The sequence below is a fragment of the Apus apus genome, chromosome 7 (assembly GCF_020740795.1).
Source record: "Apus apus isolate bApuApu2 chromosome 7, bApuApu2.pri.cur, whole genome shotgun sequence".
Lineage (NCBI taxonomy): Eukaryota > Metazoa > Chordata > Aves > Apodiformes > Apodidae > Apus > Apus apus.
In genome coordinates this window covers 13,188,778-13,208,423 of record NC_067288.1, presented here as the reverse complement: position 1 = coordinate 13,208,423, position 19,646 = coordinate 13,188,778, and the positions used below count along the sequence as shown (strand labels likewise).

General features: G+C 37.4%; 1 protein-coding gene across 5 annotated transcripts in view; it reads left to right on the top strand.

Moving 5' to 3' along the window:
• PTBP2 (polypyrimidine tract binding protein 2) overlaps nucleotides 1-19,269 on the top strand; it is a 51,368-nt gene extending 32,099 nt beyond the window's left edge. For 2 of the 5 annotated variants that reach the window (XM_051624593.1, XM_051624589.1), the window contains 7 exons: nucleotides 6,323-6,518; nucleotides 14,018-14,172; nucleotides 15,638-15,671; nucleotides 16,117-16,209; nucleotides 17,224-17,440; nucleotides 17,542-17,619; nucleotides 17,770-19,269. In XM_051624593.1, coding sequence (XP_051480553.1) covers nucleotides 6,323-6,518; nucleotides 14,018-14,172; nucleotides 15,638-15,671; nucleotides 16,117-16,209; nucleotides 17,224-17,440; nucleotides 17,542-17,619; nucleotides 17,770-17,902 — 906 coding nt within the window. In that variant the 3' untranslated portion in view covers nucleotides 17,903-19,269. The remainder of the gene's footprint in view (nucleotides 1-6,322; nucleotides 6,519-14,017; nucleotides 14,173-15,637; nucleotides 15,672-16,116; nucleotides 16,210-17,223; nucleotides 17,441-17,541; nucleotides 17,620-17,769) is intronic. The other 3 variants (XM_051624592.1, XM_051624591.1, XM_051624590.1) reach the window with 3 other exon arrangements.
• The last annotated feature ends 377 nt before the right edge of the window (nucleotides 19,270-19,646 follow it).

The following is a 19,646-nucleotide window of genomic DNA, read 5'->3' as shown; positions in this document are numbered from 1 at the left end:
TTTAATTTTCCAGTGGCACTCTTCACAGGAAATCAGAATGTGGGCATAATAGAAATTGAAGACTTACTAAGGAAGTTAAAAGAGCAATTTGCAAAACTCAAATGATGTAAGTACCAAGGAGAGATGCTATTCATTTGAAGGTTCTGAGAAAAGAGTGACACTGACAAGAGTGTACAATACAAAGCCTCTAGCCTTGTGGGACCACTTTTGCTATTTGAATAGGCAAGTAGTGAAAAATTGCATTCCTGCTCCACTTGTTTTGTGAGAAACTCATTTCCTGTAGAAGTAGATTATGGCTACACTGGTTCATGTTTCATCACCACCCTCAGATTGAATCATTATAGTTTGTTATACTGGCAGGTAAAGGTGAAGATGACAAATTTCAGGTTCTGTGCAATGTAACAGCCTAGCCGTGGATTGGAGGAAATACTGAGAATGTGTAACAGTAGAGCAGATGGGACTACAGTGCTGCTTCTAATGAAACAAAGTGATGTCCTGAAGATACGTGTATGCATAAGGAGATATTCTAAGCACCAAAAATGGCTGGGATTCTGTGATTTTTCAAAGTAAAAGATCAGTATGCTCAGCATAAGTAGCAAGCTTAAATATTTGAATACCAGTAATCTGATACACCATAGAAAGAATAGAGTGCCAGTGTTTCTGCCTGGACAGCTGGCTAATCCATAATCCAGAGTGTTATCTTTGGGTAAATGCTCCAAAAGTACTCTTGCCAAATCTTGGATGTTGACAGTTACTGATACCTCATCTATGGAGGATTAACTGAGATTCGTACATAGTGCGTGACAGCCGTCTTGACCCAGCATGGGTTAAAAATATCAGATGTCTAATTGAGAGTTTCTTACAGGTGGCCGTTTGGTCCTTACTGGGTCTGTAGGTGATTTGCTTTACATTCAAGCTATCTTTCTAGTTGTTTTGAGTGACATCTTCAGGGTGGCTCTGCAGTGGAAGCAGTTTTCAAAGTTTCTCTGCTAAAGTTCTCTGCTAGGCTAGATTTTCCTAGAATCTGGAATAGGAATTTCAGGTTGTCAGAATGAAAAGCAAGGACATCTCCAGATAAGATATTTAGCTTCAGGACAGTTAGCTGTGATTATTGCATTTTTGGGCACCTGGAATGCTGAAGATCACAGTTTTTTCTTGGAAATGACAAGTAGTAGTCAGGTAAAGAGAAGAGTGCTGGACTGTATACATTTCATCAGAAAGCCTAGGAAATGCAGCAACAGTGTTTGTGTCCTGGATTTTCAACTTCAGTAAAAAAAGAGTAAGATAATGCAACTGGTACTTCAGTCAAGGGACTGCACATTATTTTTGGAGAGCGGAATGTGTTTTACATATGCCTTTTAGTCACAGAAACTTCTCGCCTCTGAGACACTTGTCTCAAAACAAATTAATTTCATTCAAATGCATATTGCAAGATGCACTTGGGACACATCTCTCCCAAGAGGGTTGCCATATAACCTTCTGTTACTTTTAGGGACTTGGAGCTGAAATATATTTTGTAAGGATTACTTCTTAAACTGTTGCATCCTTCTGAGGTTCTTGTTTCTAGTTTCTCTTGCTTCATCTGCTTTGGGAAGTGAGAGAGTAGGGACTAAATTTCTCTTTTTTTCTCCTTAGGAATTTGGAGAGAAGGCCATGGTTTTGTTGTGTTGCCCCTCTCTGCCACTTTTTTCTTTCCACTCAAATTTGATTTATTTATTTTAATCAAACCTTGGTACGTGCTTTCAAGCTGTCCTCATTCTATAAGAGATCTGTTGCCTGTCTTGGATCATCAGCTTAGGTGCCTACAATACTTGACAGAGAGGCAGAAATGCTATTTGTTGTGGCTTGAAGCCATGTGTCTCCAGAAATATCTACTAGCTGAAATGTCTGGGCTCTATTTCTGAACTGGGAAATGAGAATATCAAAATGTCAGATCATTTTCTGTCTCCCAAACTGTGTTCTTGTCTGTCTTCTAGGTACCTTATGGCAATTAGCTCAAGAATATTGTAAGTGACATATTTCTTCCTGAGTTTTGAGGGCTACTTTGACTATCTCCTGTAGGGGGGGTTCATTCTACAGATTCATGGTATATACAGGCTTTAGGAGAAGCTCATCAAAGCATAGTGCTATGAATATAGAACCTTTCAAGAAGCTTTTGTTTCATTAAGATTTTCAGCCGTCTTTTAACCCTGATAGTACAAAGAAGAGCAGTGAATTCTACCTACTATATCAAAAAGCCCTTCATTTGGGTGAGAAAAGCCTGAGAGAAGAAATTATTCTAGTAATATTCTTCCTCCACTTTGGAGCCTAACAATAGATGTGACTCTTCCCTGTGTCGAGCCGCATCAAGAGAGCAGTCATTCAGGATGTTAAAATGTTTTGTGACTTCGTAGAGTACTTTTTGCCAGCTGAGATCACCTTTGCTGCTGTTATCACTTCTGTCAACATCCACAATAACATCAGGAAATGACCCTAGTGTCATGAGTCTCTGTTGACTAAATGAAATTCTTATTGTCGTTTTGCAGAAAGCTTGTGTGTCATTTATTACATCAGCAGAGGGAGAAAATAATACTTAATTTTTTTTCCTTCCCTGTCTGTCCTTCCCTGTCTGTCCTTCCTTTTCTCAGTCAGCACTTCTTACCTCTTTATCTACCTGGCTACTGTGAGCAAAAAGAGAAGAGTGGTTTGACAGTATTTTTCAGAAATTGAAGAGAATTGTGTTCTGTGGTGCAGACCTCCATTTAATCATTATTCCCTTCATGGTTGTTTTTACTGTCCATGACAGTCAGTCATAGCTCTATGTTCTGGATCCATATGATTTTCCAGGCTATTTTGGCTATGTTCTGTGGTGTTAGGCCTTGCTTGCTTTATTCTTGCCTTTCATGAAAGGTGCTGCCTTTAGACATGAGCAGATTTTGGATTCTTTGTGAATATAACACCAGTTGCTACAACTGTTTCTAAATATTTTAAATTGTTTCTACTGTAGAAGTTGTCTAGTAATATGAGCCTCTTTCCAGCCAACTCCTTTGTTTTGGAACTTTATCTAGTATTGGGGATTGTGATTGTCTTTATTTCTGGGTTGCTCACTGTCTTAACTGCCATAGCTGATGTAGAACCATGCTGCATACTTAGCTATTAGGAGTCATCTTTTTTCTTTGTTTGCTTGGTGTATGTAGGGTTTAGTTTGTGGCTTGGGATTTTTTGTGTGCTGGTGATTTTACCCAAAACAATCTTAAGTGGCCATAGAGAACCCTGTACTGTGTGCACTGTGGAGTTGAGATCATGTGCAGGAGTATACATTGTGGAGTTGAGGTCATTCTGTCAGTTCAGGCATGTGTATCTCTACTTGGGTTATGCATCAAACTGAATTGAAAAAAGGATTATCTTTTTTTTTTTTTCTTTTACCAGTGTTTTCTATTGGTCTTCTGCATGTTCTTTCTGCCTGTTTTGTTTGTGTGCTCTTAAATACCACAATGTTTTTTTTCAGGAATCTGGCTGCTGACAAGCTCTTGGCAGGAGTTGAGCCAGTCATCAGAATAATTTTCCTCTTTGGAAAAGTCCCAAGAGGAGGGTACTTTTTAGTAACAAGGGGGGAAGGAGAGAATGCAGGAGCCTGTAAATTATTCATTATCATTGCTCTCATAGTATTGTACGATGACATAAGTTGATACCTCTGTTGTTGAGGCTTAAATAACGGGTTTGCTGGAACAGGCAAGATGAAGAATGATTCCTAAATTTTGTATAAGGATCTCATGGTATTTTATCTCCTTGGTTTGGTATATGTGTGCTGTGTTACAGTACTGTCATGTGTATGTATGTATGTATAGATAACATGCTCAAAGAAAAGAGTTATTTGAGATGATGTCTATATGTACATGCACTAATAGTGTGGCTACAATAATTTTTTTTTTAGGTTGTGTGTTAGAGAAGAGCAGGGTTTGAGGGTTTGTTTCACATTCTTTTGTTGCTATGTAAGAAGGAGCTCAAGACACACACATTCACAGTTGTGACTTCACATGTGAACAGTTAATCTTAGAAAAACCCTAGTTGCTGGTAATCTTTCCTGCATTTTTGTTGGAGGTGTATGATACTGCTGGTAGGGGTGTGTGGGGTGAGGTGGATTTTTTGTTTTGATTTGTTGCAAGGAGCCTTTCCCAGAGTGTGACTGCAGTGTTCACTGGGTATGTATCTTCTGTTTAGGATGTAATTTCAGACTGCATCCCAGCTACAAGGGATTTCTCTTGTGCAGTGTTCTTTTGTATGTACTTTTAGTCATTTTGAATTTGTCAGAGACGGGTTTCTGCTGTTTCGGTAAAAGTTTTGGTTACTTATGTGACTCCCTTTAAACATTGGCTATTCTGGAAACTACCAACACAGGTATATGTTGGTTTGCTACTTTTTAAGGCTAGAAGATTTTCATCAATTTCACAGCCTTCTGCCAGCCATAAATCAGTGTGTCTGCTGGCTCCACACAGAAGTATAATACGAATCTTGATAGTGTTTTAAAGAGTTAGAGCTTTGTGTCATGGTCCTGTGATTTGGACAAAGCTAAAAGATACTGTATTTTGTTTTCATTCATACCTAGTTTCTTAATTGTGTGAAGGGTTATTTCCTTGATGGCTCTGGCTTTCTAAACTGGACCTATCTTTAATCCATATCTTAGTGGATTTTATAGAAGGTAAGAAGTCTTCTAAAAGTGATGAGAGATTCTCAGTGTATACTTCTTTAGATATAAATTGTTCAAGTGAGTTTCTTTTCCCAAATACCAGTACTAGGAATCTTGGATTCTGCATTGCCAGTGGTATAAAAGCACTAGCAAATTCTGTATTCTGTACTGGTGATGCCCAGCACCATCCCAGCATTAATCTCCAGCTTTTGTTCTGTGAAATGAGGACAATATGGTTTAAGCTGAGTTTCAAGCACAAGAGTTCATTGTCAATTGCTAAGCATTTGTTGAGATAATGTCTAGATTGTCAGGTTTCTATACTTTTTTATTACTTTATTTTCCCATTACTTGGAAGTTTGAATAATACTCACTTATCGTTGGCATTGACTGCTAATAGTGCTAGTTGTTTTAAGTGATTTTGTGAGTCCTGGGGATGTCAGCTGTGGTAATTAATTTTGTAGGAAGGCCAGCCTTGCTGGCCCATGCGTAACAGGGGGGGTGTTTGCAGGATGCTCAATTTCCAGATGCATCACTGTATGGAAATAGCCATGTTGCTGCCATACTCAGCAAGCACTCTAGGTTCTTGCAGTGCTTGGCTCAAAATAGTCGTGCTAGAACTTGATTGTGTTGGAAAGTGCATTGCAGAGGTAACTGAGGTAGCTGTGCAAGAGCTAGCTCAGGTCTAGAAGTGATAGGTTTCAGTCCAGCATTAACGAGGAAAACAAAAGATGTGATCTTTGTATTTGAAAGTGTGATTATTTTTTTTTTCACCATGTGTGTATATAAGGTAGTTTTATATTTAACATAATGACTTGAATGAATCTATTAATTTTTAAGATGAGCTGTATCTTCAGTTCCTAGCATTTCTTAAGAATATAAGCCAATTTTATGCCCATAATGTAAATGAAATAGAATCCAGATATATGAATATACCTGGTACTTAATGGAAATGGACTAAACATGTATAATTAGGCCTTTTTGGAGAGTTTTTTCATAGAGCTCCAAGTGGTGTCATGCTAACAGTTCATGTAGATTTCACTGTTTGTAGGCATCCTTTCAGAAGTACCAGTTAATTGTGAAAACATGTTTTTCTTAAAGTGTTGCTAACATTAGACTAGCAGATAAAGTTGTTTTCTTTCAATTTTGGCACTGATTAAGAGGAGAAGGAGGACAGGCAGGAGCAATTAAAAATATTCTGCTTTAACAGATAGCTTTCTAACATGGCATATAAGTCTAGATTTTTTTTTTTTCCTCAGGTCACCTTTCCATGTAAAAAAGTACTTGTGTGACTTATGATTATTTTTTTTTATTTGAGAAATTTACTTGGCATTATGTCTGAATTAAAGCTATACTGTGGAATACAGGTTAGTAAACTGTATTCAACAGGCTAACTTTTATGTTTTCATTAAAATGTTTCTTGTCACTTTGATGCATAAACAGTTTCTAGGTAAGAGGAGTAAACATCGAGCTTCCTCGAATCACGCTAAGGGAGTTTAATTTCAATCTTAGTTTTAAGCTACATGATAAGATGGATAAATATCTATATACGCTGACTTTTTATTTTTTAAATAATAAAAAAAAACCACGTTGTGCAATTAACCAGTATTATGTACCTGTATTGTGTATTTTTTAAAATAAATTAACTCCTTTTTCCAGGCCCTAGATGGTCAAAATATTTATAATGCTTGCTGTACCCTACGGATTGATTTTTCCAAATTGGTGAATTTGAATGTCAAGTACAACAACGATAAAAGCAGGGACTACACTCGTCCTGATCTTCCATCTGGTGATGGGCAGCCAGCGCTGGACCCAGCTATTGCTGCAGCATTTGCAAAGGAGACTTCTCTTCTAGGTATGATTCTGACATTGTTATTTTGTATTGCAGAGTGACTTGATTAAAAAAATGTATTAATCCTTCTAAAAATTGAATATGTTAAATTGCAATAGTACCCAGGCGCTCATTCAGGGTTCCGTCTATACTGTGATCTGAATTGTCGGAACACAATGATACTGTCTTTAGAAGTCTGTTTAAATGAATGAGAAGATGCATGACAAAATGAGAAACGCACAAAGTACAAGAAAAAGTCAAGTTAGTTCTACTTTTATTCCTAAATCTGTCCTCTCCTCCTTTATATGTCCTGTCAGCCACTACTGCCTACCCTCTCACCCAAGTTTGTAAGAGACTTACCATGGTTTACATGTTTCATTCATGCTAATGATTATTTGTAATATCAGACTATGAAAGTAACATTTTGTTGGTTTCCCTCATTGAGGAAAGATTGTGTTATTTGCTTAAAGAAAAAAAAGGTGATAGTCTGTGGTTGCAGTTCTAGTACAATTCTGGTATATGAGTTCTGATAGTCAGCTTTTGGGTTCCTCATAAAAGGTACGTGAAATGCTCTGCAAAAGATAAATCTGACTGTTAATAAAGTAATGAATGTCGTGGTTTGGGCCCAACAGGACAACAAAGGAACAGGTACATGGCCACTCACTCAACTCCCTCCCCTCCCACACACACTGGGATGAGGAGGACAAAGCTCATAGGTCGAGACAAAGCACAAGGAGCTTTCTTCACTGATTAAGGTCCCGGGCAAAACAGACTCAACTTGGGATAAAAATAATATTTTAATTTCACACTAATCAAACACACACAGGACACAGACACACACAGAGCAATGTTTGCATATGTTACCCCCACCCTCCCTTCTTTCCGTGCCCAAATAACTTTGTTCCCCATTTCTCTCCTTCCCCCCAGCAGCACAGGGGGATGGGGCTTAGAGTTAGTTCAGTCTGGTGGTTCTTGCTGCTCCATCCTCCTCAGGAAGAAGGATTCCTCACAGTCCTCCCCTGCTTCCCTGCGGGGCTCCTCCCATGGGAGAGAGTCCTCCACGAACCTCTCCTCCATGAGTCTTTCCCACAAGGTCCAGAGCTGCTCTAGCACAGGCTGCCCACAGAGTCATGGCTGCTTCAGGAACAGTCACGTCCTCTGGCCTGGGGGCTTCCACAGCTGCATCATCCGAGTCCACTGGCAGCAAATCTGAGTCCACTGGCCACAAAATCCAAGCCCACTGGCCAAGTTCACCCCTGTTGGTGCCTTCAGGGAATGTTCCACCACATTCCTCCATGAATGCAGGGGGACAGTTGCCATCTCACCATGGGTTGCAAGGAAACTTCTGCTTGGGCACTTTATTCCCCTTCCTCACCAACCACCAGCACTGCTCTGCCTCTCCAGCATAGCTCTTCTTTTTTAAGTACTCCTCTGCTCAGGTGTTTTATCAGTTCTTTCATATGTTAATTGCAGAGGCACATCTGTTGTCCCTCTTATGGCTCCTTTGCTGCTTTTGGAGCAGGGGGAGCATCTCAGCTTCTTACTGGAGCCAAAACCCACTAAACCAGAACAGCATGCTTTGGAAGAAATCTGTGATTTGGGTTTTTTTGTTGAGCTTTTTTTTTTTTTTTAATTAAAACAATTAATTGCCTAAGTTTCATTCCTACTTCTGTCAAGTTGCTGTCCTTTGATGAGAACACCTCCCCTTCAAACAGTAATAGTACTCAGATGTAATCACATGATCTCTATGAAACGTGATTTATTATGTCGTGATAATTGTTCTTCCCACTTAGTCTTTTTTCTCTTTTATTTTGTCATTTTTCATTTTTCTGTAGAAAGCTTAAGAAAAACATAGATTTCATGCCTTGATTTTTGTACAGGATGGGCCAATTCGGAGTAAGTCAGAGTTAATGTAGTAAAGAGGGGCCTCTTCCCTCTGTGTGTTACAGAAGTTAGAAAGCACTTAGTGAATGATGTGAGCACAACAAAAGGGTGAATTTTTTCGTTAAGGTTACTGAATGCTGCATTATATGCCCTTTGCCAAAATCAGATTGCTTGAAGGATGCATTTCATATCTAATTATAAAATAAACACGCCCAGACACACTCCCCCCCCAAATTTTAGAGTGCTATGGTTTAAATTCTCCAGTATGACTTGCCGAATGGTTTGTCATTTGTAGCTACAGCAAAAGTTTTGGAAAGTAAAAAACCACTGTAAGCATCTAAAAGTCTCTGAAGAACCCATAGCTAAAGTTTAATTTTATTTTTCTTTTAGCTTCACATTGTTTAAAACTTGGTATCTCCCATTTCATGGATTGATATTAGGAAGATGGATGAGTGTTTATGAAAAAGGTTGACTTTTAGGGATGAGTGCTGTAGTCATGCCATTGAGGCTGTTAGTAATTCTTTTGTCAGCATGTAATGACTAGAATGTAGATGTAGGGTTGCAGTATCAGTAGTAAGGAGAAAAACAAATTAAAGAAGCTGCTTTTTAATATGAGACCCGTTATATTAGGCATTGAAAGGCAGATATTTAGGAGATGAGACAATGAAAGGTTCGTGATCTATAAAACAATGCTAAATGCAGCTTTACTTATGTAACCCTAATTCTAATGTTTTCCAGGATCCTGAGAAGTGTCTTTCCAGTCTCAGGCTTATTAACATATTTCTTTGTATATAATGTTTATAGTATGCATCAAATAGTATGCATCAAATTAAGAGGTTTAATTAGCTTGACATAGCGGGATCTCACTCTGAGGATGCTTGGATCATTGCATCACTTTGGATATGTTTAATAATTGAGTTTACTATACTTGCTGTAATTATCCAAGTGACTTTAGCTTTAGCCAACTTGATGTTCTAGGGTTAGACTTTAAAGTAACTTACATGCTTTTGTAATTTTTGTCTGCAAACCTCCAAAGTTCTCTAGCCTTTTGATTTTAATCAGACTCATTCCTTTGTGTATATTGAAAGTTTTTGCTAGTAATATTATGAAGATGACAGTCATATTAGCTATTTAAATATTTTCATTCTCCCAGAGTGGACTTCTTTAAATGCACTGTTTTTCAAGCAGTGAGAAAACAAAAGGTACACATGAGTAACTTTCATTGCAACTGTGAAACAGTTCAGAGCATCAGTGAAGTCATAGAATCATAGAATCCTAGGGGTTGGAAGGGACCTCAAAAGATGATCTAGCCCAACCCCCCTGCCAGAGCAGGGTCATCTAAAGCACATCACACAGGAACGCATCCAAGTCAGTCATGTTTGTTTGGATGAGTAGTGATTGTATATTGTGTGGGTTTTTTTTTCTGCTGTAAAAGCATTCACTGTTTTGAAAGAGACTTAAGGAAGCTGCTCACCTGCTCTGGCCAGTTGGGTGAGCTTGGTATATGATAACTGCATCATTTGTCAAACAGAGATGATTATACAGTGATTTTTTGTTGTTATTGGTTGGGTTCTAGGGTGTTTTCCTAGTTGCCTTTTTGTTTGTTTTCATGGAATTTGAGGTCTACAGTTGAAAAACTTTACAAAAAGGCTACATAGTACCGTTGGTGCCTTAGCCATTTGGATAATTGGGAAAACAGGAGTGGTACTTGTTTGAATATGGAAGATCAGGGCTCTCATTCTAGGCTGCTTACTGTGCAAAAAAGCACAAAATAAGTGACATAAGTAAGAAGGGACAAAGGATAGTAAAAAACCCTCAAAAGCCTAAATGGATGCTTGTGTGTGTAATTTATAATTATTAAATAAGTATTAATTTTGATTCAGATACTCAAAAGGAGAAGGGTGAGAGCAATTAAGTTCAGAGAGCTGTAAGATGAAGGTTAGCAAATTAAGGTGTATGAGATATGGCAGAATGATAGCAGCAACCTTTCTTTTGCTTCTTTTATTTGCTTTAGCGATCTTATTTCTGTAATGTCGATAAAGATATATTTAGAGTGCACTCAGTCAGGGTGTGTGCCATGCCCTATTCATGATGGTTCCCAGAGGGTACGTTTCTCCATGAAAGAGTGAAACTCCATTTTGAGTTTAATGTGACGCTTGTCAGGTTCTTACGTGTGCTCAAAAAAGTGCTCAAAAAGAATGCCATAAGGTGAACCTGTTTCAGTCTTGATGAAATTCTTGCTGTAGCTTTGCTCTTTACGTAGTGAGATCACTAACAACATGGTAAGGACCTAGTTCTGACTTCTGCTTACATTATGCTATTGTGTGCTGGTTAGTTGTACAAACAGAGTGCCTTTTTGTTGTTGGCTTTTTAACAGTATAATCATGTGTCAGAAGTGAGGTTTAGGTTGAATATAGTCCTGTAAGTTAAGTTTTAGTGACCAGATTCGTGTCTTGTTAGTCTTGATTTTTAAATCTGTGTTAATTCTAAACCATTACATATCTTGCTTTCCTTCTGGATGGAATTAACCCTCCGCTTCAGTAAATCTAACTTTATGATGTAGTGTAACACTTGCAGCTTCATAAGCTGTTACGCAGAGAATTTAAAAGAGCCTCCAAACATTCGGGCTAAGTAGAAGACTCAGGCCAGTAACAAGTACAAAAAGGTGGTGGTTACTTGACATGAAGCCACCAAAAAAGGTGCATAACCTTCATAGACTAGGGACTAAATCCAGTTCTTTGTCGCAGTTATACATATCTGTATTAGATGACTGCTCCTACTGCCTATGGTTTTCACACAAGTTCTTTGTATGCTTTCAGTATAGCTTTAATTTGCCTCTTATTAAAGTGGCATTACTTACTTGCATTTCAGAAGTCATGCAGAAAGCTACACTGAGGGGGAGTAAATAATGTGATATGCTGTGCTTAAAGTTTCTTGAGGAAAAAGACCTTGGAAGGCTAGGATAAAGCTGTAAATTATTTCTGTGTTTTCATTAATAGCCAGAAACAGCATAACCCTGTTATCTGTGATTGTTGGAAGCTAAAATAAAGCTAGTGATAAAGCTTTCTAAAACTGGTTGATCATGTTGACAAAGTAGCTACATTTCTAAATAGTTTCAGGTAAGTCCTTGAATCTTGAAGTGTGTTGTGTGATAACTAATAATCATAATACAAGTTGTTCTTAATTTCATTTATTAAACACTTTTTTGACTTGCTTAAATCAGAAGGTGAATCAGAGTGCAGCAGAGACCTGCAGAGCAAGAATTGTGGTTTTGGTGGGTTTGTAATTTGCCTGACCTTTCCAAGAAATGAAGTCTGTGTGATGTGTAATCGGTTAGAAACATCCATCAAATCTACGTTCCTAGCCCACATAGTATCATTACTCATTTATCTACTACATTCTCAGCTGTGATGAAATAAGGTGTCAGAAATCTTTGAGATTATAAATTGGACATTTTCAATGCGTCTTGTTACATTTTGAAAGGAGAAGAAAATCAGTAACGGACCAAATGGCTAGTTTCGAATGAATTATCAGAAGCAGATGGCTGGTATTTTTCCCTTTATTTCACCTCACATATGAAAAGATACACATATTCTCACTCCTCTCCCCCAAAAAAGTTACAGGAGATCTTACAGAATAAAAACAACCCACAATTTTGAATGAACAGCAACTGTATTATGCAACAAAGTATTTTAAATATGAACTTGTTATAATTGCACATATTAATATGTAATAATACTTTAAACCAAATTGATGTACTTGTTTAATATTACAGGTGGAAATATGTTGTGTTTCCTACAGCTTTATGACTTGCTGTCATCCTTAGCACTTACCGCTAATGCCCTTTCCTGAGATTCTTATTAACTTCATCTGTTTCAAAGGGTAATAATTGACAATATTTGGGTATGAATGCTGTTAAATTGATTTGTGTTTTTATTTTGTTGAATGGGACCAAAGAATATTCTGTAGAGAGTCTGATGGTATGAAGTATTTTTCCTTTAAAAGTATTAATTACTCAGCTATACTCTGCCCAACTATGGAAAGAGCCGTAAAAAACTTCACTAGCCATCTTTAAATTCCTTTATTCCTAAAAATGCTGAACTTGCTTAAAGCTTCTAAGGATAAGGAGAGGTGTATAGTTTTATCTCTTGTGGCATGACAGATGAATAGAATTGTCATTACTTAGAACTTTCCATTCCTCTGGTTTGACCCCTGAATGCTATAATTTTTAATCTTTTAAACTATCAGAAAAGCATTCCATATCTTGAATTTCCTTTCTAAGATCATTTACTGTTTTTTCTTCTGTATGTGCTTTGACAGGAAATGACCAGAAAATATTTTTCAGTGCTTGATCAGTAATATTTTTAAGCACTATCGCAAAGTAGTGGTGGATGTCCAGTTACCTATGAGGTGTCATTTGTCCAGCCCCAAAAAATCTGTCTATCCCTCCACCTTCAGTACCCCTGTGTCTTCCCATTTGATACTAACTCTGGGATTCTTTTAAACAAATGATTGAATTTACTTATCTGCTTAGTATTTGGGCATTGACTGAAACCAAATAATTAATTTTCTCTTACGGCTTCCCTTAAAATAAAACTTAACATGGGAAGAAAAGTAGTCTTAGATAAATAGTATAACAGTTAGACTGTCTACCTGGCACTCTGGAAGATTGGTCAAAAGTTCTGTTAGCTTAGCGTGATCATATAAACATAAGAAATTTTGTGAAAATACTGAACACTGAGAGCCCAATTGTAGTAAAATAAAATTACTGGTTTTCTAAGTGTTTTACTAGGTCAGTGTCCTTTTACTGAACTGTGTAAAATGTGCAAATAAATTTTTGATCGAATATGGTAAACCTGTTGCTGTATAAACTGTGTGTTGTGCATGTGTATCACAAGAACCTTCCACGGTTCCTGGGAGTATTACGCTTGCCTAGTATCCCCAGTGACTTAAGCAAGCAAAACTAGCAGGTCTCTGCAGATTCTGAGTTTCCTTGGAAGGAGAAAAACAAAAGCACAGCTAAAGGGTTAGCTGAGGGTAGCATGCATCTTCAGGGAATGGGATTACAAAAGCCACAGAGAAGGATCAGTGGCGCTACTACCTTGAATCTTGAATTTAGAAGATCGCTTCCTCACCTCATTTATGCTAAAGCTCTGAAAGAGATAGGTAGGACTTTTCACATGACCAACTCCAGTGCTGTATATTCAGTCTGACGCAAGTTGTAATGAGGAGTGCCTCTTAAAGGATGATGGAAAATAAAGATGTAGTGGTGCAGAGAGCACAATTAATGTTTATTCTTGCTGATTTAACATTTACTTTAGACCATTTTGATAAACTAGGCACTAAACATTTTGGAGTACAGTGGAAACAGTTTTGGTGGACAGTAATATTTATTTGAAAAGAAAGTACTTTTTGCACCTCATCCCTTCTCTGAAGACTTCATTGAAACAGAAAAAAACACATTATCATTTATCTTCCTTATGTTTATCTAGCAAACCATTTCAAAACCCTTTGGATGACTTTAACAGTGGAATGGTCTGCTTTGTAGAGTGTTGTATTCAACACTTGTACTGATACAGGTGCTTTTTCTTTAAAGGACTTGTGTGTGTTTCGTAAAATATGCTTTATTTTAAAATTAGGGCTTCCTGTTGCAGCTGTTCCAGGAGCGCTCAGTCCTTTGGCTATTCCAAATGCTGCTGCCGCAGCTGCTGCGGCTGCTGCTGGCCGTGTGGGGATGCCTGGAGTTTCAGGTGGTGGGAATACAGTCCTCCTGGTTAGCAATTTAAATGAAGAGGTCAGTGAAACAATTTTACTTAAATTTTTTTGTCTGTTTTTTTTTTTGTCTTTAGTCACATTTCATTTGTCACTATTTTATAATTTCTTTGCATTTGGCCTCTTACATTTGAGTTTTAAGTTCAAAGTTTTTTTGCTGTTCTTTTTTAAATAATACCCCAAAGTTTATTTTAAAGCCATCATTGTTAAATACTTTTGTTTTCCCAGGTAGCTAACAACTTTAAATGTCCTTTGATAGTCGGCTACCTATTTTTTCTAAGAAAAATGTGGTAACTACTGCATGTTTGACATTTGAATTTTGAAAGCTTTATTTTTACAAAATAGCAACTATGCTTTCTTTTGCAATTATATAAACTAGAACTTCTGTTTTGTTCTAATTGTTTGCCGTTTCATTTCATGCTTGTATCTCACATTGTAAGGTTTTAATTTATGTGAACTACTCTAACACATTTTTCTTTGAAGGTTCTCCCAAAGATCTTGACGAGGCACTCTTCCAGTCTCTCTTAGTAATTTTTTTCTTTGCAGTTACTCATTTGTCTTGAAAAAATAGTAATTAAAAAAAATGGTGGCAAATCATTTTCAACTTAACTGTATCTTTCTTGCTAACTCTGAAATCTCAAGGGGTTTATTTAGTTTTGCATTTTTACTGTTCTTTACATTTATTTTGATGGCTGTGAAAGCTGGTATGAAATGTGGGAAGTTTGTATCAGTCTAGCTGTTCCATTTTTAACTGGCCTCTGTCACTGTAAATCATTAAGCTTTTTTTTATCATCTGGTACTATTTTGTCATCCACAGTCTTGCATGTTAAAACGTTTTAGATCAGAGTGCCATTTTGAAAGATTTTTGCCTGCATTTCATAACCAGCCATGCTTACGCAGTTAAAGTTTAAAGTTTACAATTTCTATTGCATGCTTTTTTTTAATTTATTTTCATGTTCAGATGAAATGCTGTAGTTTACTCTCGATATGAATGTACTTTACCCATATTTGTCTTGGGTGACTACATTTTACTCAGTTTTTCTTGTACAGTACATAAACCAACCATTTTCTGACCAAATTCCTGCATTTCCTATGTACTGACCTATATTTTATTTTTTTTTGTTCCCCACTTCCTTATTTTTTTCTTCTGCATTGCTGTATTCCCTTCCCCATTTCATCCTTTTCCCTCTGTGTTCAACTTCCCTTTCCTTGTCTGTACCCAAATTCCCATACCCTTCCCTGTCTTACCCTTCTCCTCGTCTTCGTCTACGTTCCCTGTCTTCATTCCCTATGTTCATGCTTCTGTGCTTGAACAAAATGTTCCTCGGACCAACTTGCCCCAATTAACCGCCTTGAAACCATGATCCATGACCACCTCACCATTCTGCGGGAACCACCCTTCGTTATGGATGATCTGTTCATCTCCGCTCTTCCTCGACTCTTCTCTCTTCTTGTCTTACGCTGCTTGCTCTTCTCTCCTTCTAAAGATGGTTACGCCCCAAAGTCTGTTTACCCTCTTCGGTATGTTATTGTTAGCACTATACTTTTATTATTGATTTGATTTTGTTTTGGTTTTTTTTTGTTTGTTTGTTTGGTTTGGTTTCACCTTAATTCTTATTTGTAGCTAGCACTTTGGCTTAAAGTTGAATAGTAAACCTTTTGCTATTTTTCTTTTGCTGTTTAAAACTCTCCATAGACACAGATTTTCTTTTAATGCATGCTAATTTATTTTGCATGGTCTTTAATTTAATATCATTCATATAGCTTTGAGGGTTTATCAGAAATTATTCTTTTCAAAATTCACTGTTCAAAATCTTTATCTCCTTTATTCATTTGTGAGAGTGTTGAGTTTGAGTGAGTGATCTTGTTGCTGTCTGAATGTTCCATTGATATGTCAAAATATATTACTTAGGTGACTGGCTTTAAAATGAACTTTTTCTTTTGGGTTACCTTTGACTTTGAAAAGGTGTTTATGGTGATGTGCAGCGTGTGAAGATTTTATTCAATAAGAAAGACAGTGCTCTTATACAGATGGCTGATGGAAACCAGTCTCAGCTGGGTAAGATTAGTTTTCTGCTTATGTTCCCATTAAGTCCTTGAAGTTATGGTGTGTAAAATCAGGAGAACTAAGCACGTTTACATTTGCCAATTGGGTATGCTGGTTACCTGTAAGATCCAAAATCTTACTGCTTGCACTTTTATTCCAGAAGGTTTGCACAACATTCTAAATTAATCAAACAGCTGGATCACATCCAATATAAAATTAAATACTCATGGACTTGGGGCTGGTAGGTTTATGAGAAGCTCGACATGAGCTGGCCATGTTTACTCACAGCCCAGAAAGCCAATGGAGTCCTGGGCTGCCTCAAAAGAGTTATGGTTGGGTCAAGAGAGGTGATTCTCCTCCTCTGCTCTGGGGTGGCTGTGTACAGCTCTGGAGCCCTCAGCACAGGAAAGACTTGGAGCGGTTGGAAAGGGTCCAGAGAAGGGCCACAAAGATGATCAAAGGGCTGGGGCACCTCTGCTATGAAGACAGGCTGAGAGAGTTGAGACTTCAGCCTGGGGAAGAGAAAGCTTTGGGGGGACCATATAGCAGCTTTCCAGTACCTGAAGGGGGCCTAGAGGAAAGATGGGGAGATTTTAACCAGAGAGTGTAGTGATAAGACAAGGGGTAATGTTTTGAAACTGAAAGAGGGTAGATTTAGGTTGGATATTAGGAAGAAACTCTTCACCGTGAGGGTAGTAAGGCTCTGGAATAGGTTGCCCAGGGATGTTGTGGATGCCTCCTTCCTGGAGATGTTAAAGGCCAGGTTGGATGAGGCCTTTTGCGCCTGATCTAGCATGAGGTGTCCCTGCTCATAGCAGGGAGGTTGGAACCTGATGATCTTCAAGATCTCTTCCAACCTTAACCATTCTATGATTTTATGCAGATTCTGCAGACCTAGTTATTGATTCCAGTCTTTTAGCAATTGACCCTTTGGTTTTCCTGGGTGTTTTTCTGGTTTGCTTGTGTGATGTACTATGAGCTTTTGAAAAGGTAACACTCAGTTTAGTAAACTTCTTGTTTTTTCAGCCATGAGCCATCTTAATGGACAAAAAATGTATGGGAAGATCATTCGGGTTACCCTTTCTAAACATCAGACAGTACAACTACCTCGAGAGGGACTTGATGACCAAGGGCTGACTAAAGATTTTGGTAATTCACCTCTGCATCGCTTCAAGAAACCTGGTTCAAAAAACTTTCAAAACATATTCCCTCCTTCTGCAACACTTCATCTCTCCAATATTCCGTAAGTGTAGGCTGCAGTATGCCAGTAGTATTAATGTGAATCACAACACACTGAATTGACTACTAATTTCTTGCTTATGCTAATTTTCTTTCTGTATGCAGACCATCAGTAGCAGAAGAGGATCTGCGCACATTGTTTGCTAACACTGGAGGCACTGTGAAAGCATTTAAATTTTTTCAGTAAGTAACTTTTCTGTACATAGCTCTTAACAAGAGACTGCCTAAGTGTGTATATGCAGCATGTCATAAGGAGGAGTGCATAGAGGATAACAAATATTAGAAGCAACCCCTGTAGTGTTTCAAGTTCCTAATGCCATTATTTTGTTTCAGAAGAGATCACAAGATGGCACTTCTTCAGATGTCAACAGTAGAAGAAGCTATTCAGGCTTTGATTGATCTTCATAATTACAATCTGGGAGAAAGTCACCATCTGAGAGTTTCTTTCTCTAAGTCAACAATTTAAAAAGGCAGATTGAAAATGAGGGTGTTTTGCGTTGTTTGGTGTTGTCACCTATTGACTGTTCAGGAAAGTGGGGACCAGAGTTTGTCTTCTGTTTTTTAATTTTTTTTCATGCTGTTACCATTCCTTGATTGTTAAAAAAGAAAATTTAAAAAAATGTAAAAAGCAGTGATACTAACTGCTGTTGTTCTACTGTTGTTTAGATAAACCATCATTTTGTTTAAAAGATTTCAAGTAAATACCACAGTTTTTCAACTTAGTTGACGTACGTGCCTTAAAAAGGAGAGCTAGTACTGCTGGAATTGCAAACTAGTAAAAAGCAAATTTGGTTGTCTGGGGCACATTGTTATATGATAAGTTAAATATGTTAAGGCAGGGGTGTGTAAAAAGGTTAAGCTTTTGTTTCTCCTGCTTGATAGATTTCTTTATCTGCTGGCTTGTCACTTGTTTTTTTTTTTAATTGGATAAGATGCATTATACTGAAAGAGTAAAATGACGTTATTTGATTTCTGCTACCTTTTGCTTTGTGCTCTTTGTTTAAAAAGGCCTTTTGTATCTCATGGTTCTGGTCTAGATTCAGTTATGAATGTAGGCATTAGTTAAAATTAACAAGGTACAGAATCTTAATTTCTTAAAGGACAAAAAGTGACTTCTGTGACTTTGAGCCCTACGTGAAAAGCATTGTGGAATCTTAACCTTTTTGTACACACTCTTGTGGGATGTATCATATAAATGTCAGCACTAAGTAATGTCTTGTTTGTGGCTGAATATTTTTCGTAGATGTTTTTGAAGTTGACATGACTTATGTGCATTTCAATATATATTGCCATCTTTAGTTTGTAATTAAGATATGGAATATGGTTGTGGATTTCTGAGCATGTACAGACCGGTCAAGCTAGTTCAGGAAATGGTGCATGTATTTTTCAGTGATGAGGAGAGTTTGCTGCAAATGCCTGCAGGAAATTTTGTGGCAGTTTTTGAAAACTGACAACCAGGTGGGACCAAAGTTTATGTGCCTTTAGTCTTAATTTACCTTGCATTGTAATATTCAGTTTTAATAAATCTCTTCAAAATATTTTGTATTTAGAAATTGATCTGACTTTACTATAAACATGGCTCAGAATCTACAGATCCACTTAATTTGAAAGCAGTTCTCTTGTCAGTCTGAACTGTTACCTTGATTCTGTTTAAATGACCAATACTTTTTGAAATTGATGTACTTAGTTTAAAGATTCATAGATTCTGTTACCTATGTAGAAGAAAAAAAAAGGTCATGTATATTTTCTATTAGTTGAGTTTTTACATCTTTAGAATTGTAAAATCCAGTATAGTTTGAAAGTGGCACAATTAAAAATTAATTTTCTAACAAAGTTGGGAGGTTTGATGGTTGTTTAATTTCATTTTGTGTGTATTCTGCTTACCTCTGTAGCATGCTCAATAAACACTTCTGTAGCTCTGTATTCACCTTTTCTGTCTTTCTCTGCTGCTTTCTATCTCTCCTTTTCTTTGTTTTTCACTTCTACTGTGCTTCTGAATTCATGTTTGTTCTCTGCCAGGGTGGGAAAAGCGTAATATTAAAAAATACAATTTATGGCTTTTTACCATAAATCTGATGCTGTGAAAAATACCAGCTCTTTGTTTTCAGAAAGATAGTGACCCCTTTGCAGGCTTATGTGCGTATTAAACATTTCCCACCCTGTTACAACTTACTGCTTTAAAGACATAACTTTTATTGTAGTTTGTTAGC